Source organism: Larimichthys crocea, chromosome III, assembly GCF_000972845.2.
Source record: "Larimichthys crocea isolate SSNF chromosome III, L_crocea_2.0, whole genome shotgun sequence".
NCBI classification, from domain to species: domain Eukaryota; kingdom Metazoa; phylum Chordata; class Actinopteri; family Sciaenidae; genus Larimichthys; species Larimichthys crocea.
This window is the reverse complement of record NC_040013.1, coordinates 19,048,514-19,073,440: the sequence shown is the minus strand read 5'-3', so window position 1 is coordinate 19,073,440 and position 24,927 is coordinate 19,048,514. Positions and strand designations below refer to the sequence as shown.

General features: G+C 39.9%; 2 protein-coding genes across 3 annotated transcripts in view; both read right to left on the bottom strand.

The window, feature by feature from the left end:
• Positions 1–4,489, bottom strand: part of adam12b (ADAM metallopeptidase domain 12b) — a 74,097-nt gene extending 69,608 nt beyond the window's left edge. For both annotated transcript variants that reach the window (XM_019269315.2, XM_019269316.2), the window contains exon 1: positions 3,828–4,489. In XM_019269315.2, coding sequence (XP_019124860.2) covers positions 3,828–3,942 — 115 coding nt within the window. In that variant the 5' untranslated portion in view covers positions 3,943–4,489. The remainder of the gene's footprint in view (positions 1–3,827) is intronic.
• A 3,091-nt stretch (positions 4,490–7,580) lies between these two features.
• On the bottom strand, positions 7,581–23,597 carry LOC104929733 (uncharacterized). The gene is made up of 8 exons (XM_019269284.2): positions 22,931–23,597; positions 19,729–19,813; positions 17,816–18,920; positions 14,938–15,101; positions 12,876–13,056; positions 10,990–11,053; positions 10,349–10,448; positions 7,581–8,312 (listed from the first exon to the last, which is right to left on the bottom strand). The coding sequence occupies exons 2-8, from the start codon at positions 19,786–19,788 to the stop codon at positions 8,283–8,285; spliced, it is 1,704 nt and encodes a 567-aa protein (XP_019124829.2). The 5' UTR covers positions 19,789–19,813; positions 22,931–23,597; the 3' UTR covers positions 7,581–8,282.
• Between the last annotated feature and the right edge of the window lie 1,330 nt (positions 23,598–24,927).

The window sequence follows — 24,927 nt, the reverse complement described above, 5'->3', positions numbered from 1 at the left end:
GGAAGTATGACACATTCAATCACTGAGGTAAATGGGTGAGAGACCTGTCACCTGCACCTGTCTCCCTGTTTCTTTTGGTTGTTTGAAGAGTGATGCAGCACCGAAGGGGGGGAAAAAAAAGCACCTTCATCTATCATACCCATGACTGACTGCCGTCTGTCAGGTGGTGGTCTGCAGCTCTGTTGTTTTCTAACACCCAGATTTCTCAGTTTCACAAAACACCTCTCACATCTTTCTTTTCTCTCTCTCTCTCTCTCATCTCTTTCTCACTTATTAAAATCCTGGATTGCTCACAGCATTATTCCATGTGTGCATAACATGTTAGTTTCTCACGCCGCTGTTTTGCATGTTGTGTGTTATGCTCCTGTCATAACACCGGATAATCTATTGCATCTGCGGTCCTGTCATGCTCTGGCAGAGCGGCACATGGTAGACAGGAGGAGGCTAAATCACACTGATGGCTATAATGACCAATGATGCTTAACAGAGGGAGACGTTTCTAACTGTGTCTGTCGTTCTCTCGTGGCCAACAAACCCATGCCAGCCTGCCCTCAAAATGTCAAGCGACAGCCACCCCAAGGGTTTGAAAGACAGAGCAGGGCGAGGTCATTTCCTAAATGGCTTTAACAGAAAGAGGTTGTTTTAACCCGGATGGCTCTATGTCAGCGCTCCACCACAGACTTAAGGATGGGTGTGAGTTAGATCCCAGGAAACTGTGGTGAAAGGTGGGCTATACACCCGAGAGGCTGATGGGAGTGTGTGTGAAGTGTTTCAGAGAGCTTCAGCAGGTTTATTCTCCTCTCTGCCAGTCTGTTTGGACAACACAGACGTTGTAATCTTTCTAATTCATTCTGTCCGATGCTGCGGTTTGGACAGATAATATCCTCAAATCTAATCCAGGTCATTTGGTTCTGTCTCTTATTATTTATTGAGTTTCCTCTGGCCAGAAAAAGAAGATCAGACTTAAGAAAAACAGTTGATATGCAGAGGACAGACAAAGAGAGACAGACAGAGACAGAAAGCCACAGAGCGAGCGATTCATCAAAGATTTGTAAACACAGCCTGCTTGATTCCTGCCCTTAAGGGACTTCTTTTAGTTCTGCTTTTAGCTTTTCTGAAAGCTAATGAGCAGATTGCCAATTCAACTACTGATCACCTGATTTTAACTTGTCTTTTATGGACTGTTTTTTCCTATGTGTAATCACACCAACATTTATACAGAGGCAGTTCTTTTCTAGTCTGTTTTTAACAAGAAATGTATTATTCTGAGATCCACTCAAGGAGCCAATCAAACTTTTCATCATTTGAAGTATTCTTTCTGATGTTAAAATAACAGGCGTCAGGAAAAAGCAACCTTTTTCTTCCAAGCTTTAGGCAACCCGCAGATGGACAAAAGCACAGTACAAACTATTGCAAACTATTTCATACATTTGGTAAACTGTCTTATTTAGTGTGTTTAATAATTTAATATGATGATGATAATATGATGAGGATTTTATTTGGGGTTTCTCATTAAACTCTACCTGTTACTTTCACAGTGCCTACACCTTTACCTATAGTAGTGCAATATTACTGGCTTCAAGATCAGGATATAATACTGAACATGACACTGCAGAGAAAGTCCTCAGTATCTGATGCATCACTTAATTCAGGACCTGCTAACACAACTCATTTTTTGAACTCTATCCAGGTATCCAATTGCAGCTGAGTGTTGGTGCACTCAGCAGAGTCCTGGTACTGGAGTGGAGTGTCAGTCGGCTCTGGTCCATATATTGTTGCCATGTTTGGCCGATTTTTGGGGGGGTTGCAGACTTGGCCTATTTAGGCTGAGAGTCTGTTTCAGTTAGCAGCATTCAGGCCAAGCTTTGGGCAAGTGTCAACCCATGGCATTGGTCCAAGATTGGCCGATTCTGGCAGAGCTAATCACAAATCTGGTCTAAGTCGGGCAATCGGTTGTGCCGGATTGGGGCCACTGTTGCGCCATTTTTGCTAAATGTACTGTATATATACGAATGACTTTACATTAAAGATATATCCTGATCTGCCTTTTACGCCAAGGTATCGTGTTTTCCATATTCTGTTCTGCTCATGTGTACTTCTTAATTTCGTTAACATTCAGTCATGGTTAAAAGAAATCAACATGACTGATCAGTAAAAAATACGAAGTGAAGAGTAGTTTCCCATGTCAAATATTTCTCATATCTCTGTGGACCAATGTCACACTATCTCATAATTCTGACAGAGGAATTTGTCGCTTAAACATTCATATGTAGTTTTGGTGCATTCACTGACATTATGATACTTTTGTGTTTTGTTTGCACCTTTTGCTGTACTCAACTGAACTTTTTTTGAATGACTTTAAATGTTACACCAATCCACCTATATATGCCTATATACTGTGTATATACATTTAGAATGCAAGTCAGATCATAAATGCTATCCAGCATAATATTCCTGGAACTTCTTTTTCTAGCTACAGCTCCTCTTATCCCCACATCGCCACCATTAAACAAAAAAATATCTGTTGAATTTCTCAAGCGAAAAATGCTTTGTTTATTCTATTTCCAATTAGATAAACCAATCGGAACACAGTGTTGTAAGAGAACTGAGGGAGAGTTTGCCTCGAGGAAAACCTCTCTGGCTTCATTCTGGCTCACAAACTGCAGCATGATAAAGACATTGTAGCTCAGTCTCCACCGAGGTGGAGGGAGGCCATGACAAACATTTCACAGAGAGAAGCTGAAGTCAATATCCTGCTGACATTAAAGAGGTGGTACTTGCTGCCCTATTTCAATTCACCTTAAAACTATCATATATCAGCTAACCCTCTGAGTAAGAGGTCTGAGGACCCCACATTAAGACGATGTGTGCAGTAAACATCGGTGAAGCTTATTTGTGAGGTACTACTAATGATGCACCCTCAGGCTTCATGTTTGTTAGCGCAAAATGTGCCGCAAGTCCATTTTTTAAGAAGAATTCTGGTTCTGCCATTGGATTTTAATCTAGCTGGATAATATGCATTTAAATGTTTGACGACATGACCCAAACTTTTAATCTTTTCTTCTCAGGAATTTAGTTATTTCTAAGTCTTATCTATAATAGCAGCAGGCTGGATACTGATTTACCAACTGCTCAAGAGTCACAGAAAACAGTTTAACCAAATATTAATGCTATAAAGGATGTTTGTTTTTGTTTTTTTGTCTTGGTACTACATGCACAGCCACACACACACACACACACACACACACACACACATACACACACACACACAAAGCATTAGTATCCAATCCAGGCACGTGCTCTATCCCATCCCCACACAATACCCGGTTATCACTGTCTTATTCATTCAGCAGATCAAGTTTAGCCGCATAATAATAACATCCTGTTTGGTTTATGTTTACAACCTAAAGATAGGTTGACAGGTCAATAGATAGTATCTTCCTGCATGTTAAACTCATCTGTCCACACTTCCCTTTATTGTTCCATCCGAGCAGAAAGATGGATCTAAAGTCTGTCCCCTCCTCTGCATTTCCCAAATGTAACATGCACAGCAAGACAATGAAAAGGGCTGCGAGAGAAGAGAAACTCAATGAACTGAAAAGATTTGTCTTTTTAAATATTGTTATTTCTGTAAACTGCAACAAGGTACCTATTATTACCTATGAATTAACCCTATTATAAACACAGAGCCACTTCCACTGTATGTGTCCTAATGAAATATGAATGAAATTCACTCAATTCAATTCAAAATTCATGTTCAGTTGACCAGTCCTGTGGCTCACAGGTGACTTATGACACACATGTTGTTATTTATATTGCAAACTCACCTTCCTGTGTATTGTGAACCGTGCTGTCAGCATTTTCTGCTGCCGTGGAAAGGCACCAGACGCGGAGGACGAAGATCAGAAAGGCAAAGTTCTTCCGCCGCCTCCAGGTTCTCATGATGCCCGGGCTCAGTGGAGTGAAGCCGGGGGATGGGAAAGCGCACCGGTCAGACTGTGTTATTAATGCAGCACGACCCGTGCAGGATGGAGACACAGGTCAAAGCAGTTCACAGTGGTGAAGTGAGGGGAAAAGACAGGGAGGGGATGGAAAAAAAAAAAAGAAAGAAGAAGAAGAAGAAGCTTCACCACCAAGAGTCCTATGAGATGCGGCAAGCTGTCATTGCAAGAAAAGAAGCTGTCAAAAAACTTTTCCTTCCAGCACTGGACATCTGGTGGGCAAACGCTCAGAGGGAAAGAAACGCACAAACACACGTGTCAGATCAATGTTTGTGTGTGTGGACGTGTTCCTCATGTGATCGGGGAATGGCAAGGAGCGGTGGAAAGACAGAGTGAGAGGATGTTGGGAGTACTGGAGCAGACACCATCTCCTCTCTCGTACCGGAGCAGCCACACTTTGCCATGTGCGCCTCAGACTCTGCTGGGTCCTAAAGCCGGACACATATCACATCCAAATTAGCTACTTTGCCAAATCCAATTTAGGGATTTTAAACAACTTTTCACTCATTGACTCACCTAACACGAAGACAGTTAGTAGTTATTTCATATTAAAAAAAAAATCCAAAGTGTAAACGCACACTGATGAGTATTAAAGGTGCAGTGTGTAGGGTTTAGTGGCACCTAGCAGTGAAGTTGCAGATTGCAACCAAATGAATACTCTCCCATGTCTCACCCACTCCTTCCAAGCATGCAGGGAAAACTTAAGATTCTCATAAAAAAGCTAAAGATCTAGATGAGTGTTTGATTTGATTCATCTGTTCTGGGCTACTGTACAAAAAGGAAGAAGACCCGCTTGTTCTGTAGATATAAAGTGCTTATTTTAAGACAACAAAAGCACAACAATTCTTATACTACACTGATACACTCATGAAAACATACTAATGAATATTGTATTCCATTCCTGCAAAGAAATACTCCTAATTCTTACACACTGGACTTTGTTAAAGCTATGTACATTTTCAAAATTACATTTGTAATGTGTACACCGTATGTACAATACATATATTTATTTATATGTGGAAGTTTATTTATATGTAGAAAGTGTGGATGCTGCATTTATCCAAGAGACACATCATCATTTTAGCAAATAATGGATTGAAGAGAGGGAACAAAACATTATAACTTTCCTAGAAGATAAACTTTGTTTTAGTACTAGTACTGTTTTAGTAAGTTATTCATGAACATTTGCTCTTCCTTTTCCTCATCATCTTCTTCTTTTCTGTTTGTGTGTTTCCTATTGTCAGTTGTATAAACTAAGCGCCAATCATAACATCCAATCTTTGTAGATAGAGGTGTAACACTACATAAGGCTTCATATTAAAATCACATGTGTTATAAATAATTGCCAAACATATTATACAGCTGATAATTTTGATTAATATCTTCTTGTTTCAGTCCCTCATGTCCTTCTGGCTCAGTCTCAACTGCTCTCTAATGTGCTGAAATGTTGTGTTGTTTTTTTATCTTGTCGGACCACAGTGGATTAAGATGATCGACTTCTCTCCTAACTCACTCTTTCGAAGACGTGATGGATTCAGCCTCAGGGAAACAAACAAGTAATAACAAGAAGAAAAAAAAACACACTTTGAAAAGGGCACTTCCCTTGGCAGTTATACCTTCTTTGACTATGGCACTGCTTGGGATGTAATTTGCTGGAAAATGTAGTGTGAAATACCGTGATGAGTTGTGTGGAATGAAATGTATGCATGTACGCTGATGTGATTACAAGTTGACATTTCAAAAAATGTTAAGCTTTTAACCCAATAAGTTCCCGCTAAAAAGTTTCTTATGAAAAACACTGAAACAAGATTTGAAATAAAGCCGCGTGTTTGCACTATGCTTCTCTGTACAACATGGATTTGTTATGATTAAAAAGCTGTAATGTTGAAATGAAATGAAAGCACTTGATTGAATTGTTGTTTGAATATTGCATTTAAAAATCAAAATGGCGAGTCAACCCTCATTTTTGCAATACCCCTGGGCTGAGATTGTCTCTTCGTTCTCTCTATCTCTGTGTCTAGACACACAAAAAAACACACACACACACACACACACAGACAAACTGTCATCACCATGGCCCCATCTGTGTTTTGCACAGGCTACCTGGTTTAGTCTAATCTTTTTTAGTGTGTGTACGCTGCAGGCAAAAAAGTCACAGATGTCTCTGCTCAGGCCTCGGTTCACTCCACATCTCCACTGAGGCTTCAAAAAGCAAAGAAAAGGAAAAAATTACAGCGCTATGCCTGAGTTGATTGTGTTATGTCCTTAAAAATCCCACAGTGTATCTGTGTATCGTCATTTTCTCTTTAAGTAAAATGTACACCCTAAAAATCACCCTCATTTTCTGTTGTTCACTTGTTACTGACAAATTCTGTGTTTTTGAATGACCCCCTGTTGCCCACATACAATATTGTAGACTTCAATTGTGAATATTCTTTGTATCGATGCTACACTCACAATCCTGCAACACAGAGCCACTGCTGGAAAGAGATGTCCATGAGGCTAGATGTTCACATAATATGAGTGCCAGTGAAATGACTAATGACTTAACACTTACAATCACTGGCCCTTCTTCAATATACACAATTATCCCTGTAAGCTCAGCTAGTGTTCTTCTTTCTAAGCCAGGCATATCAGTGCCACCCTCGGGGCATCTGAGTCAGTCAAGGCCAGTGGAAAGCCAGTCGAGGGGGCCTCAGAGCACATAGTCCACATTATGTGGATATAGCAATGTGACATACAGACACATGATGCCTCAAAGAGAGAGAGAGGCTGACTGACAGGAACCTTTCTCCTCATATAAAACTGCCTGTCAGTCTTTGCTCATCATCTGGAACCAGCCTACATGGCAGGAGAGGAGCAGTTCTCCCATGTGGATTACTCTTAGAAAATAGCCTTGCTGCCATCAGTAAAGTCAGTGGATAATAGCATTTAGTACATATGTTACTTGCAAAATGTAAGAACCTTGCAAGTACATGGCAGTTGTTCCATCATTTTAACACTGGAGGAGAATGAACTGGACTAAAATTCAACCTCCGTTGAAAATTGAACCTAGCATTTTGTTTGGGATTTTGAATCACTGTCGGTATTTACTGCAGAGCAACCCGCTCACCAAAAAGTCTGCCGCAACAGTATGTATATATGCAGTGAGCTTGTCTGAGACCTGCGGCACATGTCCTTCCACTGTTCTCTTCTCATCCCAGCAGGCTCTGTTTAAATGCCACAGAGATGTCAGTCACCTTTGCAGGCTATATGTGGACTCTGGTCCCAGGCAGTGTTCAGAAGTCTCCTCTCTTATTACAATGTCATCTCTGGTTTGGAGCAGTGTGACAAAGGCCCCTTTCACAGGCGCTGCGTGTCTCCTGAGTTCGATTAGCTTGGAATTCCACTGTTCCGGATGGGAGGCTCCAGAGCCCTGGAGGCAGACGTGAAGCCAATGACGAAACATGGTTCTCCCCTCTTCCAGTTCATAAACACCTACAGTGTACTGTACCAATGACAGAGTCAAGGTGCTTTGCTCAAAGCACTGAGACTCAATTTCCTGGAAAATGACACTCCCTCTACACAGAATGTCCTTGGAATACTTTTATTTCATTTCGAGATACTTGAGATACATTAGTGGAAAATTAGATTGTACGTAAAGAATCAAATCATTGGAAAATAAATGAGCAAAATTATATCATTCATCTGCATTGCATATAATCACCCGGTGTCAATTTGAGCAGAGAAGACAGATAACAATTCCACTGCTGTAATATTTCAGCTGTCAAACACGTCTTTAATCAATTATGAATTCATCTGTGGTAGGTGGGAAGGCTGCGCTTATGAATATCACGTCTAATTTTCATAGAATATTCTTATAGTATAAACAAAATTATTTATTTTGTTATAATCTGCCATTGTGGTACAAGCAGAAATATCTAAACGTGTATGTTAGGTGTGAAATAAAATGCCTGAAAAATACTGATGACAAATAAAGAAATGTGTCCTCCTGTCACCCTGACAACTGTAAAACTGTGTTGACAATGTCAGCAAATTTTTGTTTCTAAGTGCATTTCTCTGCACTGTATAGCATTCAGGACGCAAAGAGCAAGACTAAAATAGGATCTGAGCCTTAATTAAATGAACACATTTGTACAGGCCTGGCCTTTGCAAAGCAGATTAATTGAATTTAATACAAAGTCATATTTAATACAGTATGTAATTGATAGTAATTGCGTGAAGTGAAGAGCCAAGAATGGTCAGTTAATTAACCCCAGTTGCCTTTTTAGTGTCTTCCATTTATCTTTGCAGGATCTGGTCCAGAAGTCTCTGCAAAACAAGAAAAAGACCAATGAACAACCTCAACCCAAAAATGTGTCTCAAAAACACACCTATAAGCATTCAGACCTCCCTTGAATCGCTTAAGAGTAGCTCTGCATCATACAGGAGCGACTCCTGCTGCTAAACTGGCTTTCACTTCCATCAGCCTCACCTTTGAGGTGCCCAAGACCAGGCAGGGGGAATATTTCTAACCTGCTATCTGACCAAACGCCCAGCTATGCAATCACCTTCCTCTTACAGTTCTACCTAACAGCTGGAATCTAATTTCAACCAGCATTCAAAACCAACCACCCAGTAACCCGCAAAATATCAGACCCCTCTGGACTCCTCTATGGCCTCTGCCTTTCTGTGTGTGTTGGAGACTTTCTGACAAAAAAAAAAAGAGGCCTCTGAAAAAGCACACACGGCTCAGCGTTTATCGGGGAGGAACACACTCCTTTTCTCCCAATCTCACCATGGTTGAGCCTGGTTAATAGTTTCATTTGAAAAGTGGCAAGGTAACACTGCCATTGTAAAAAACTGCGCCTGCTCCATTTCCCCAAGAAATGAAATATTCCCTCACAGAGACATTTGAGACATGCTCTATAGTTGTTGGCTGTGTCAGCACCACACATGATTCACTGCAGATTCACTGCTTAAAAATGAAAATTGTTGGAGGCCTAAGACAAAAAGAGTTCCCAGTTTCCTTAAAGATTGGCAGATGAGAGAGAAGCCAACCATCTCGAATAAAAAAAAAAACACTCTCATTCTCACTTTCTCACACACACACACACAATATCTGAAGATGCCCTGATCAAGACACATCTCTTCACATTTTTTCACCTCTCACCTGACAGTGAATTGATTGTTGTGGTTAGGTTATAACAGGGCAGTGAGTGGAGGCTCACTCCAAGTGAAGCTGAATGCATCTGTCTGACACTGCATGTCCTAAATATATCATTCATTTGCCACATGCCCCTCACTGTTAGAGGATGTCGATACTGCCTGTTTGAAGAACGTCCGATGCATCATGTCAGCAGGACACAGAATAAGTAATACTGAGTTGTTGCTGTGTGAGCATTGTACAGTGCTGAAAACCACAATCACACTGTGGTACTGAGAGTCAAATGGGCCTACTTGTGATGCAGTCAGGGTTGGCATGAGTGATGGGAAGAAGAATCTTTAAAGTTTCCAGATTTGATTTGGAAGAAAACATCAGTCACTCAAAAGGCACACGATGAAAATGAATGAACCTAAATGTTGAATGCACGTTTCTCTGGATGATAGCCCAATGTGATAAATGAAAGAGGATCTGGCTTTAGCAGTCAAACAGTGACCTCTGCTGGATGGCAATCGAGCCATGTTTCATTTATCCTTATGAACGATGCTTACTTAAAGAGACTCTCCTTTGAATTACACTTACTTACGCTTATATTTACATATGATAGGTATGCATCATATAGATATTATGTATTTACAACTCAAAGAGGTATGGAAAATTCACAGCACTATAGTTTAGTTGTATTTAAGTTTATTATAATTTACTTTAGATTATGAATGTGAAAGCATAGATAAACATATGAAAACAAAATGACAAAGATATAAAATAAGATAAAAATATAACTGTGTTGAACATTTCTTATTCTCACCCATAATAATAAGGTAACTGTGGTCAGCCTTGTTTAGTGGAAGGTGAATTGTCTGTATTATTGTTTTACAATAAACAATAAAAAGAAAGCAAAAAATCAAGAAATCTTACCCACCTGTCACTGCCAGGTGACAAATAAGTGTGATGAGGCCACAGTGACTAACATCTAAAAAAAACTCATTAACACTATTCTTTGCAAAAAAAACAAAAAAAACATTCAAATTTAAAAATTAGACTTAGGTGCAGTGGTAAACAGCACTTCAGAACCACAGTGTTATAAATAGATATTTATGTTTGGGATATTAAGCTTCTTTTGTTACAAGATTGTTTGTGTTTCTCATTCTATTGAATCAATGTTTTCAACTGCTTTGGTACCAAAAATAAATCCCAAATCTACCTTTTTAAAGACCTCTGCTCGCAGTCTGTTGGTTTCTGATACAGCTCTCTTTTTCTCCTCCTCCTTTTTCTTTGTCACCTCTGGCAGCTTGTTGTAAATCCTACAGACAGACAAAAAAGGCAAATTCATACAGGGCATGGGAATATGGTATCAGAAGAGAGTGAGGGTGGCTGAGCTGTGCCAACGAATTGGCATACTAGAGACAAGGTATTATCTAGCGAGACCACAGCCAGCAAAAACCTGGATGCACTGATAAACAGACTCCCTTTTTCACTCCCACAACCACAGCCAATTTGTTAAGAGATCCTCCAAGTCAGATAGTGTTGCTTTTGAAAAAAAATTACAATGGGCAGCCATCATCTGATCAGGTGTGCCTTTTCAGATAAGGCGAGAAAGAAAAAAAAAGAGAGAGATAAGGTATACAGAGGGTAGCTCATATCTCCTGTCAAGACATTTGGACATCAAACATCTATTGTATCCATACAGTATGTGGGTGTGTGGATGTGCATGGTGTTTGTGCACATACCTGCATGCATGGCAGACAAGAAATGACAAACAAGCTTGATGGATTGTTCTGAAAAGAAGACAAAAACAAAACAAAGAGGGAGGAGAGATGGAGTGACATCGTCTGGAGAACTCACCGTCTGGACCTCAGCTGCATCTCTCTGCCTGATATAGACCTCTCTCTAGGCTTGAAAAGGTTATCTAGGACACACAAACACACACACACACACACACACACAAAGATGCACATGCACACAAACACATAGGAATAACAAATAAGAATTAATATGTAAATGAATCTTATGTTAATGAACACTGAGGGCTGTGTGTGATCTCTCTTTTTCAGACACAGCCACATCCAGCCCTATTATGTCTGACTATTCTGTTGCTCAGAGATTGAACTGAAGTGAATTGTCAGAGTGCTGCTGCTCAGGTCAACAGCACCAAGACTCTGTGTTCATAATTAGACTTCAGACTTCAGTCAGAGAGACCAGTGTGAGCTATTCAAGGTGCCCAATCCCGTGACTTCTCCATAACCTTCCAAAACTAAGTTGGAGCCCTTTGATTACCTGAAGCGGTTTGTCTCCCGACATTATTAATGTTTTACTACGAGCAGTCAGATGTCCGCTACGCTATAAAGAAATATAGCTGCAAACAATCTGCAGTGATCATGCTGGTATAATCAGAAAGCATTTAATGAACTCTGATATCACCCGAACTATGTGGAGAATTAATCAAATTCCCTGTCTAGCTTTTGAAACCTCATATTTTTATAAAGCAGACAGAGAATCAAACAGCCGAATTAAAGCTGCTGAGAGAAATGTGGGGATGTGGTCTGTGCTCACTTGAACTGAATAAAGTCCTGTCAGAGCCTGAGAGACAGATGAACAAGACACTGACACTGAATTACACCTACCTCTATGAGTGTCACAGTACTGCAACAATTTTAAAAAGTACTATGTTACTCAGTAACGCGAAATGTAATATTATGTCACGTGTTTGTTTTCAATGAAAAGTTTACTTCATATTTATTGACAGCCGTAGAATTACAGGAAATTGTTTTGCCTTGCAGGATGGCATTTTTTGAAAAATACTGGTTTAAACTAGGCATTTTGCATTTTGATTAGATTTGATCTCTATGATTGAATTTATATGTATGATGCTTTCTTTTTTTTCTATATGACAAATGCTTTTTTGTTGTATTTTGTTGATTTCTGGCTACAATCCAGTTTCATGTGGTTTAAACAAAGTTTAAACAAATAAAAAAAAAGAAGGTATTTTAGGGATCATTATATTCCGGACACGTTTGGTCTCAATCTGTGTGTATTCCCTGCATACTGAGCTTTGCTGAAAGAGAAAAATGCTTCAACTGACCTGCAATACTAGATAATGGCCACCAGAGAGCAAAGTTGGATAATTGCCACAGCAGTAAAAGCAGAATTATATGTAAAATTCCTCCCTTTTCTTCTACAGACCATCTGAGGTTGTTGAGGTTGACATGAATTATTACAGAAAAAGTCCGTAGTTCCTCTAAAAGCCAACATCTTCAGTATGACGTGACTACAGATTCCTCATTTACATATTTCCCAGTGTATGTCTGAGGCTAAAAATTCTTCTATGAAACTACACACTGACTGAAGGAGCCTTCGTCCCAATCCCAACAATCCAAGGGTTTGATGAATGTGTCAGTCCCTACAGAAGTGCTGCAACAACAGATCACAGATGGTAAAAGATTGATGAAGAAGATGAGGGCTTGCTTTGGACTGACTCCTGGGAGGCATCTCAAAGTACTAGATTGTGTATTGCTTTGCTGTCATTACCACCGGGAATGCCATACTTCCACTTCCACAACTCCCACAGTATTGACCTACAGCTGTTGGTATGCAGTTGTCATCAGTGGGAGCTTTGACAGCAGAACCCTTCTGATTGATTGCCTATTGGCCAGAGAGACGAAATTGTATTTTTCTGAATGGTGTAACTGTGATTTTCCAGGTTTCAGGCAGAGTTATTCAGCTCCACTTACCGCTAAGTGGATCCGGTGTGGTGCAGTTCCTCTTTTGTTTGAATCGATCCTCCCTGAGGCCCTGCACCAGGTCTGGATTGGAGTCCTGCAGCTCTCTCCTTCTCAGAGCCCTCTGTTCCAACCTCCTCACCCGACCCTGAGATCGGCTGATGAAATCTGGCCTGAAGAGCTCCAAAGCCTCCTGGGACGGGGAGACACATGTATACAGTGAGCTGCTTGTAGGTAGGACAAGTACAATACAACTCATAAACACTAATCCTGTAGAAAGAGAAATACATCTTCACTAGGTTCAAATCTACTCTGAACATATGCTTAATCTATTCCTTAACCTTTGAGAATCCTTTCACAGCCCTGTAATAGCTAGGAGGTGTAGGCAACATGGTAATATTATGCTCGGCTTTTGTGGGGATAAAGGTAAGACAGCTTCACTCACAGGGGGATCTGAATCCTTTAGAAAGCCTCACACACCTTTACACCTCACAGCCTGAGATAAATCATGTTACATTAACTGGATGGGGAGAAAAACTGAGATAATTAAAAAAAGGAAGAAGGAAAGAAAAAAGAACTGAAGGTCATGTCATTATTAAAGATTTTCTTTCATTCCCCCCTCTACTTGGCAGACTGTGACAAACACCAACTCAAGCAAAAATGTCTCCAAATATAAAAATCACCCCTGAAGAGATGCTGCCGCTGCTATCACAGAGTAAACACATATCACAGAGATTCTCCGTGTGGGAAACCTTAATTGAAATAGTCTAATATATCATTCCTAAAGTTTTAAAAGTTACATATGGCACGAACGCTGCGCTTACTCCACATCTTATCATAAACTTTGTCCTTCTCATGGCATTTTCAGACTCCATAATTGACCTTTAGTTTGCCAGTCTTGGCTTTGTACTTAGTGAAACCATTATTTGTTGCATTTGGATCCTCGGCTGCCCCACTTTGATAGTTCTCAGCTTTGATGGATCAAAACCAGCGGAACAAGTCGAAAATCAATTTGGTACTGGGGATTCATTTTTAGCTTGAACCTGCATAAAATGGTTTATTTGATGATCTAATGATTTATAAAATGATCCATGTCACAACTGACAGCCTTAAAAATGTTCTCAATAGGAAAAATAACTCCTTGCAATATTGTCTTGTTGCCTTATGTGCGCGCACACACACACACCGCCACACTCATGCATATATGTTATAAAACTGTAAATTCTTAGCACAAGATCCACTTAAAGGGATTTTACACATCAAAGTCTGTTTATAGGTCTTGAGGAGCACTACTGCATATGTGAAAAAAAAAAGTTGTGTAAAGCCTTTTGTGGCTTCAGACGGTGCTGCATGAAATCTTATAAGCTACCTCAATTGATGTCACTTGAGTCAGCGTCAACTGGGTCTCAGGACTACAAATATAAAAATGAAAAAAATCTGGACGTGTAGAGTTAGAAAGTTGTAAGGTTATCAGGCATTCATAGTCTGCTCTTTATCTCTGCTTCAGGCAAGCAGCTTAAGGCTAGCTACAACTAGTATGTCAAACCATTATTTGCCAGCAGTTCAATGAATTGTGGGTAATGTAGGCACCAGGTATTGACAAGGAAAACGACTGTGTGGTATAATCAAGATGATATGTCTGTTTCTTCTGCACTGATATTGATCCTTTTTGTGATTCTTTATGTTATCATGTATTTGTGTACAATCGGTGGAAAACCTAATAGAAAATTTACCGAGCTTTCAGCCATGTCTTTTGGCCTTCATCAGCAAATGGAGTTTGCTCATGGAGACAGCTGAGTTGTTATTGATGCCAGAGACCACCAGTGAAGACAGACAGGTTACGACCTCCCCCACATACATCTCAGGTCACCTGATAACAACTGACACCATCTCCATAACAACTTATAACAAACTCAGTCTGATGACGAAGTCCATGATATGTGGCTAAAAGCTACAGAAAAAATGATTGGTCAAACTATTTGAGTATAAGTTTAGGATTACCTTAATTACCATATTTCCTAAAAGACAAGTTATTTTTTTAAAAACAAAAATGCAACAGAAATGTGGCTCCTACCTTGAGGCTGAGAGTCTTAGGTGTGCCCTTGAGAAATTCAGCCTTCAGTCTGGAACAGGTCTTATCCAAGGCGTAGTCTTTCTGAGGCTCTGTGGAACAGTCATGTTCATGTTGCTCCTCTGTCTTGTCTCTTCCTGCTCGCTTGCTCCATGTTCTAGAGTCCACTTGAGAGGCACAGAGAAGGGAAATGACCAGAAAATTTAATTTGGCAGTCCTCATCATTTAAAAAAAATGTTAATGGGTTGCAAAGACTGTGATGTCATTTGTTACTGTTTGGTGTTTATATACAGCAGACATAACTGTATTCTTCCCCTCTGAGACTGAGTTATAGCACAATTTTCACAATGTTCTTGAGTTCCATCTAAGCTTTTATGATCTGGAGAAGCAGGAAAATGAACAGACCTTAAACTGACCCTAACACACACCTACACACACACACACACACACACACAACACACACACACACACACACACACACACAGCCTCCGACAACTCATAGAGAGAAAAAACCCAGAGGGAACATGAGTGTGGCCTATGAATAATGTAAAAGATGATAGTGCATCCATTCTGCACCTGTAACCCCATTCCTCTACCATTTGAGGGATATATATCTCCACTGAACACCCTGCCATGACCATGTAGCATGTAGACAGAGAGTCATAACATGCTTCAGGAAGCACACGCAAAAATGTAATGTCGCCAGCCAAGCTACTGCCGCAGGATATGTCTTGCCATTTAGGTGTTGGACTAAATGAAGTGCCGGGCAAAAAAAACAAAAGTTTAAAGAAGAAAATATAGGCCAAAAAAACAAAGGCTGAAATGGACTGTGCAGAAAACAAATGTTGTAATGAGTGGAGAGAGTGGTTTAATAATTAAAGTGTTGTGTTGCAGTTGTTTTTCGTGAGACAGCCCATGTAACAGAGGAGGCAGGCAGGTAAGACTCTAAAACTGCTGCAGGCAGAGACATCACATTTTTTTGAGTCCTGCTGGCTGTGACATCCACTGCCTGTGTATGTCTACTCACTGCATATACAATAAATATACTGTATATTATGTATAGAGTCTCATGGCTTTATTTTCCCTTGCTGCTGCACAATATCTTATAAAAAAATAAATAAATTATCCAACAACTTGTGAAATACCATAATTTGCTTTCTGGTGCAGAGTAAGGTGCAAAGATAGATACCACTATCATGTCTGTCCCTTAAATATGAAGCGACAGCCATCAGCCATTAGCTTAGCTTAGCATAAAGAATATAAACAGGGGGACACAGCTAGCTGGACCAATTCTTGGTCTGTTGCAGTGATCAGTCCTTGATCTTGTCATCACTGTGAGATTACTGTGCCTCCATTAGAGACTCCAGGATGTCACATGAACCTCCATAAAACCGCATTTTGTCAATTTCCCTTTGCCGTTTGTGCAGATTAAAGAAAGAGATGTTAACATGTTAATAGACCTTTTTCACAGCAGCCAAAAAGAGAGTCATGCAGGTGTTTCCAATGATACTGATTAAGGTTCCGTTCCATTTATTGTAGTACCAGAGAACCAAAATGCACCATGGCAGCACCCTGACTCCGTTTGACCTGAATGGAATGGAACCGTAATTAGTGCCATTGGTAACACCTGTGCTTACCCTACTATTTTCGTCCAGAATGGCTGCTGTGAAAAAGGTCTTTTAGTGAGCTTAAGAGGTGCTGATAGCTGGGTTTTGTTTCTGCTGAACAGTCTGCTGTAAAAAGTTTTAGTGTTAAGCTAAAACTAAAGTAACTAAAGTAACTGCTGCATTGCTGTAGTTTCATATTTACAGACATAGACGTACATCCATATTAATCTACCCATCTAACGTTTGGCAAGAAAACAGATAAGTGTATTTCTAGAAAGAAAAAGATTTCTTTAGGATGGCATACACAATTATACTTCAGCCGCCTGTCGCTGCTAATTTGGCTAATTGATTAGATGTATAAGAAAATGTCTTCAGCAATACTAAGGTGTTGTTTTCTTACACGTCTCCTCCGTCAGTTTCAATAAGTTTCAACATAAAATATATTATATTACAGCCACAACATCTGAAGACAGTCACAAACTGTTTGCTTCTGTCCCCAAATTAGCAATCCTTGTGATAAATTGGCGTGAACTTATCCAAGGCCAGGCTTGGCCTTTACAGTACAGCTCCTGTGGCGTGGAGGAATAATACACAAACACAAACAAAATACAGGGGCTCCTACACTACCTTTTAGAAAACCAATCATGCACTGTAACATCCAATTCTGTAGCACTGGAACTAGTATTTTGTGTTAGATACCATTTGAAGAGAGCGTGCCACAAACAATTAAACAATAAGCTTCTCAGTAGCATAATCCAAATTACATTTCTTAATATAGCCCTCGTATAACATTGATCTTGTCCTTACTTATGCACAAGGAAACTTGGAGAAAGGTTGTTTAAAATTATGCAAATTTAGATTTTGTTAATACATGCACCGATGCAGCTACTAACTTAAGACTTATATAGAAATGTTGGAAGTCAGAGGAGGATAAATGAAAGTATTTGTTCTCTATTTATATCTGCAGTTGGACCGAGTATGTATGCACCAGTGGGGATTTAGTTTGAACAATGTGAATGTACAGTAGAGGAAGTATGGTGGGTGGGCGTAACAATCCATGAGGTACAATTGAAAAGGTAAGGAGAAGAGTGAAACAAATGAAACTTTTCTCCATCTAAGACCACCTTGGTACCACATTCAACTTGCTGTTACGCCTCGGAAATGTGATCGTATCTACAATAGCTTAAGGATCTATGGGCCGCTGAATGAATACAGATCAATTGGCATGGGTACTTTAGAGTTTCACTTCTGAAGCGAGGTGATGAAAATCATACCTGGGCCAATATTGGAAGTGTGCTGCCTGTGCTTGAAATTGCTCCGTGGAAGGAAGGCTGGCTCATCTGCATTCCCCTTTTGCCTTCCGGCCTTTGTGTTTGAGGGGCCTGGCCCTCTGAATGACAATAATTCCAAAGTATTGCTGTGGTGCTGTATGTCTGAATCATCAGCCTTGCTGTGAACACCATGAGTGGGTGCTATTTTCTCGACCTTACGGCCCTGTTGCTTTGATAGAGGGTCTCTGCAGTGACCTAAACCACTCCCTCGACCAATGTGTTTGTTATGGTCCAACATGGGTGCCCTGGATCTCCCGTAACCCTCATTTGTTTTGGCTGGTTTGTTATCTGTAGAGGATCTGCTGCAGGTTGAAACTCCAAGGCGAATAGACAAGGTGGACCTGTACAAAGTAGGTTGACTTGCTCTTCTTCCCTGTAGTTCCTCAAGGGAAATGGAAAGCGACTTGTCCAAAAACATGACAGACCTAGTGAACCTCAGAGACAACTCAAGATGGATACAAGACCTGTAGGAAGGCTGTGAGACCAGGTTCACAAGCGAGCCACCTCTGTCCTGCTTTCTGTCACCCTCTGTGTAGCTCGGTCTGCGTTGTACAAGTTGTACTTTCCTCTTTCCTCGATCTCTCACTGCCAATTCATCAGCTGGTGAGTGGGCCTGTCTGAGCTCATTTGGCGTCACAATGGTAGAATTCTGTCTGCACACGTCCGGTTGGGAGTTTGACACTCTCATTCTGCTTGTGGTGGTTCCTCCGAAAGTTTCTGGAAGTTTTGGTGGAGATATCTTCACATGCTGTGTTGGAGTAGATGGATACACGGGGTCCTGTGAGGTGAAACGTGATGGCAAAACCATCCGGGCTGCGATGGTGACGGAGGAAAAAGTTCTCGTTGGACTTCTTTCCACCACATCTGGGACACTTGCAGTCCTGAAAAGGTTGGAAACTCCACTGCAAGATCCACAGTCTGCAGTCTCAGAGTAGGCAGAGTGTGTTATTGTTCTAAGGGATACACTCTCCTTCTCCTCTTGCCCCCTCCACACACCCCATGACAGGACATTCCTGTGCAGTGAAGCAGTGATGTCCTTACTTGAGGTCTGAAAAGACAAAGAAAAGAAAACAACAAAAAGTGTGCAATTGACTACTGTGCAAACTGAAAGATGTTGTAACTCAAATGAAACCAAGAAAGACTGAAAATACAAAGGGTTTAGCCGCTGGGATGTAGTTGGGGGGACTTATTATCTGTTTTTTTGCTTGACTTGTTTCTTGATCTGTTGCTGTTGCCATGACAATGTGTAACTTGATGGGCAGCACTTGAGGACACGTTATCCATGGCATTCAAAATTAACAATCCAGATTTGACCTGTTTCCAGTCTCTGTTTTTACTTAGAACATACTTGAATTATACACCATTTCCTGCTTCTTTTGTTTTCACAAAACACCGTTTTGTTTTCTTTTCTCCTTGTTTTGAAGGCAAAGTATTAAACATATTACTCAAACAGCTTTTGTGCGGGCTCACATTCTCATGACCCAAATATCAGGAAAGTTTTACATAAATATAATTTGGCTTAATGAGTAATTTTGTCTCTTGCTTTAATATAAACCAGAGTAATGAAAATCTGAAGACCTTATTAGATCAGAGATCAAACATCGTGCAATTAGGGAAGTAGCAATATTTTGTTACATATTCAGACATCAGTTCTGACAGAATTTATACTTTTTTTAAATTACTGTGAAATACATTTCAAAAAGCTACTGTTCAACAAGCAATACATTTAAAAAAGGGTTAGGGTTAACTTCACTGTATGTCAGACAGATTGCAGCAATGTATCCACCCAGCAATTGCAAAAGCATTATATAATAACTCTGTAGGTCATAAGACTTTGGGTAAATAGGGTAGTTTACCTCATTGATGTCAGGCGTCGATATGCTTGGGAATCTCCAACTGTGGAAACCCACTGACATTGACCAGCTCGCTTCTATTTTTCATCTGCCAGAAACAGAAAATTGGAAGATAAAAAAATACATTTGAGCTAAGCAGCCTCTGATTTCAACTTAGCTGCTCACCCCCTATATGATATACAGTAAAAGGGAAGTGCACTTCAAAGACACTCCTCAACTTGAAACACAATTATTAGATTTACCTACTCATCACAAAAGTACAGCTATCTTGTCACTGAAAAAAATGTCTTTCTGCTTATACTTCAATATCACATTATTCACTTCGCCTAATCATTTAATCATTTATTTCATGCTTACAGCCATGTTCATTCCCACCTATCAGCACCAGGAGAAAAATCTCTCTCTCTGCCTCTCTGCTCCCGGGCTCAGCTGATGATGACTCTCCTAACATGGTTATCTGCCTTGCTTGCCTAGCACATTCCCTAACACCAAACAACAGTTAAATGTTTAGGCCTATTGTTTCTGAAAGCAAAGGAAGGGGCTTATCGACTCATTTTATCCACCACTCAGTGTAATTCAGTTTTTTAATCATGATACACCGCCCTGCTCTCAATTCAGCTGGTAAGCCCGATGTTTTTATTACAGTCAATAAAACAAAGATTATAACAAATGGAAAAACAATTTACCCTTTTAAATATTTCAAGCATTCACAGCATTCATTCACCGTCTCACAATGTCACAGTGACACCTCGCCAATTGAAGTCATGTTGTTGGCCTGTTAAAATGTTTGCATAAATGGTAAAGTGCATACAAGACAAGAAAAGTAATTACGTTTAGCCCACGTGCCCCACTTTGAGGTGAGTCACATGGGATGGGAATGTAGGCTTAAAAACAACACTGGAATAGAAATTTATACATACACAGTTTCACACCATTTTTCCTTTGATTTATTTTTGCTCAGCCAGCAAGTATAATTGGAGAAACAACAACATTTTTATAATGTTGCACTGTACAAAAGACGGTTGCATATAGGAGTTTGTATCTATGGGAGAAAGGGGCTATGAGCAGGGACTCTGGAAGATGTATGGCCTAAAATTGGGAATGAAAAAATCTACAATGAGTAACACTGAAACAATGAGAGGGTTGTAAAAGAGAGATGGATATTTTTAACATCAAACAGCATATACTGTAGTATGTACAGTGTTAGAAAATGCAAATGAATACTACCGTAAATGTGCATGTATTGTATGTGCATAGTCGAGTGTATAGGTTTGTTTCAAATTCAAGGACAAACTTGAGTAAATGAGAAAGGAAATATGGCGATTGAAGATGCTTTTGCATAGGTAAAGGGGACTCACTGTATTCTTTAAATATGAAAATGATGTGAATCATCAGCTACTGTATGGCCTTCGAGGTCAGTTCTACTGAATACATTTGGGTGTTAAACAGCTCTCCACACCGCTATCATCAAAACACTGAATGAGGAAATGTGTTGGTGTGTTGGTATATACTTGAGTAGAGTATGAGCATTGAAGCTATTCTGGAGGTTTGGGGTAAACATCTTAAGGAGAAAATATTCTTTATAGATTTTTCCTTTCATTTTTTTTACCCATCTGTATGCACGATAATAGCCTTCTAAACTCTAAAAGTCATACGAAAACAAACTGTGTTGCACTAAGTGACATGTTTCTTCATTACAAGGTACAGGTTTTGTTGCAGCTGCTAGCCTATTTGACTGAAAATAGTCCCCAATAAATCAAATTGTTTAGTCCTGTTTGTAGTTTTAATTAAAATGTATTGTGCGCAGCTGTTTTAGGAAACTACATAACCATTATTAAAAATATTATATTTATATTTATATATATTTATATATTTGTGACCATAAAAAAAAAGATTTATGTCAAAAGGCCTTGGATCTGAGAGAATGTATTGAGAAACAGACACATTGTTCCTTTTGGTCTTTTCATTTGATTTGCTTGCTGATTTATAGCTTATATAAGTAAACTAACCTCCCAATGCACCAATGCGTGAGATGGAGAAAAATATGCTGGGCGTGTACAGTATGGAGGAAAATAGAAACCGAGTGTGTGTTTCTGAGAGAGACAGATAGAGTGACAGCATGTAGAGAGTGAAAAGGGGTTTGCACTTGGCTGATGTGACCATATGCTTATTGTTGCATGCATGGAAAACAGTGATTGAGTAAACCTTTGTGCTCCTGACAGTGAAAGGAACAGAGAGGGAGGCCATGGGACCTACAGCTGGTTAGAAAGCAGACAGGCTGTGCAGAGCTGTGGGTATATGAGAGATAAACCCATCAGCACAGCCAGTGTTGAAATGAGGCTTGCTGAAGGAGCTCTGGGACAAAATGCTGGTATTCAGATCTGTCATGCATGCTGGTGTTGGCTGAGGTTATTTTTGTCATGGACTAGTCTCATTATCTTGGCCTTTTACTTTATGCTCACAATGTCTTTCATTTCCCTGCACACTGTCCTTTGTACCTGCAGTAATATTAATGAAGAGAAACCTGACCTATGAGAGCTTTGATGCCTAATGTCTTGAAATGACTTCTTGTGCAAGGAATATTTACCTCTATAGTTCAGTTTCAAATGTGCTCTTGATGTGAGGTTAAATTACTTTCTGCTGTTGGCCAGAGGATGGATTATTAAGATGACATATATGAGTCTTGCTATTATCTGCAGCAGTTACATACTGGCTTTCTGTATTTTAAAGATTCATCAGAATGAGTCAAGCGTGATGTAACAGTCCTGACTAAGGGTCACTGGAATGTGGTCACATGGACCATAATCTGTTTGAATTCACAGTAGGAAAACATACTAGGAGCCTCGAGTAATATTCCACATTTAACCCCATCTGAGACAGCAAGAACAACCTATTAATACTCTACATCAACTATTTAAATTATCTGCTATCTGCTGGTGCTGAAAACCCGAGACCTAACCCCTACCCCTAACCCGAAGTGGTTTACCATATACCCTTATTATATCCAGCAAACTTATATTTAGCAATTATTATACAACTTCTTTATGCATATTTAGTAATATATGTTGTATTTACCCATATTATATGTCATCATGTTTGACTTACAGTTACAATTAAAAATAGATACAATTATTACAGACAGAAATAAGCACAATTCTGAATCTACTGTCCGAACCCTACAGCACATATTGTGCAGCATTCTTACCTGATAACGCGGAGTGTCAAGGCCAAGACATCAAGTGTTGCTAGATACTCAGATACTGTATATCCACTTCTTTCAGCAGAAGCCACAGCACTCAGCCAGGAGTGTTACACATCCGTGCGTGCAGTCACAGAGTAGCTGAGAGAGCTCTGTGGTCTTTTCTCAAGCCCCGGTAGAAAACTCCTCTCAGCTGACAGGGGATCAAGGAGCAGAGCAGAACTCATCGACTCAGTCAATATGTTTGTATAAATGACCCTTTGAGCTTATGTTAACTGTCTGAGAGTTAAGAGCTGAATATGCTGTGCAGATGAAAGGAGAAGGTGAGCCTGTGTCCTTGGTAGAACTTTAACACAGACAGCTCTGTTAGACATGCTTCAGTGGATCTTGATATTTCGCGGTTAATTCATTCCCCACACAGGCCTCTGGTTTAGTTATGCTGGTTAAAAAACACCCACAAGGGATCTCTGGAGCTTCCAGCAGCACCCAAGGCCTTATCCATATGAGTTTAGTCCTTCAGGCAGGCGGCTCAATGAGGCTGTCTACCCTTCTTCTCTCCTCCTCCGTCCCTTGAGCCCTGGCTCAGGTAGCAGAGCAGGTGACTGGCTCTCAGGTTTCAGGACTTGCATAATAGGTCCCCACTGCACAAGTTATTAATGGAGTCAGAGGCTCACAACCGCTCCTGCAGTTCCCTCACTGACGCAGCAAAGACAAAAAAAAAAAAAAACTCTATAGATACCTAGATAAAATAAAAATGAGGCTGTTTGCTCTCGCATTTACTCTTTCCAGTGCTTACTCGAACCAATACTTTCCAACAATGTTTTCCCAAAGCTTCTTTGAAAAGACACATACATCTTCTTGGAATAGGCAGACCTGGATGTGGACAAAAGAACAGAGAGTGTAAAGGCAAAACTATAAATATATGTCTAGATATGGTACCACACTGAAAGTGCTGAATTTTGAAGTTATTGTTTCTCCTCATTATGAAACCCAGCCAAAGTAGGGTAGTATTAAAAACCACAGTAAAGTACAGTAAGTTTACACTTTCTCGATGATGAATTACCCGGTTACTCAACTAAGACAGTACAAATATTGAGGTTTCACCCTTGTCCCAGTGCTTATACTGAATGAAGCAAGGTGATGATTTGATGATTGACTTTCTTCAACTATTAATTTGAGACGTTACACATCTAAAAAGTTCTTAATAATGCATCTAAATAGTAAATTTGGTTATACAGTGATCATTTTATAGTAATGCAGATTAGATGTGATAATTTTCTACCTATTATGAAGAGCATGTATCTTTCTTTTATGGTGCCTTTTGTCTTTATATCCTAGTATGCTAGTATGTCCTTGCTTGCACTCAGCAGCCTCAAAAGGTTGTAACAGGTCAGCTATAGCAAATGAAAAAATAATAATAATTAGCTCCTCGTAATATAATACATAGATTAATTTAATTAGTTTAATCTTTGATTCATTATGTAAACATACACCCAGTTCATGCTGAGGTTATGTAGCTAACCAAGTATGGTCAAAGCCTGCTCAAGGCTTCCTTGAACCCTCCTGGTCTCTATGGTAACTACAGTAGAAATGTTCTGAAGGCAATATTGAACTAAAGAGCTGTGGGTTAGGTAACAATGAATGAGCTAATGTAGGATGTCCATATAGGGATGGTGAGAAGAGTTTATAAACTCAGAGCTCTGAGGGTATAATCAGGACTATAGATCTTGATTAGGGCGAACAAGAAGAAGACCAACGCTCCAAACAAGAAAGATTCAGAAAAGCCAGCTGCCAGTGATTATCCAAAAGATGCCGCTATCATGGGGGTGGGCAGTAACCTGACTGTTCTCATCAAATTCCTGCAGCAGTTGATTGAACATGCACATGATTTTTGAAGTTTTTTTGGACTTTTTCTTCCCTCAGCCAGACTTTAACCAGACTTGTCAGTAGATTGATCAAGATAGGGAAAACATAGATTCAGATCATAAATAAGATTTGTTGTT

Excerpts from the sequence above, each read along its gene's own strand:
- LOC104929733 (XM_019269284.2), bottom strand. The coding sequence starts at position 19,788 with ATGTCAGTGGGTTTCCACAGTTGGAGATTCCCAAGCATATCGACGCCT. Across the intron at positions 10,449-10,989 it reads ATGCAGCTGAGGTCCAGACG|GATTTACAACAAGCTGCCAG; the intron begins GTGAGTTCTCCA and ends GTCTGTCTGTAG. Across the intron at positions 8,313-10,348 it reads GAGCAGAGGTCTTTAAAAAG|AGACTTCTGGACCAGATCCT; the intron begins GTAGATTTGGGA and ends CTTGTTTTGCAG.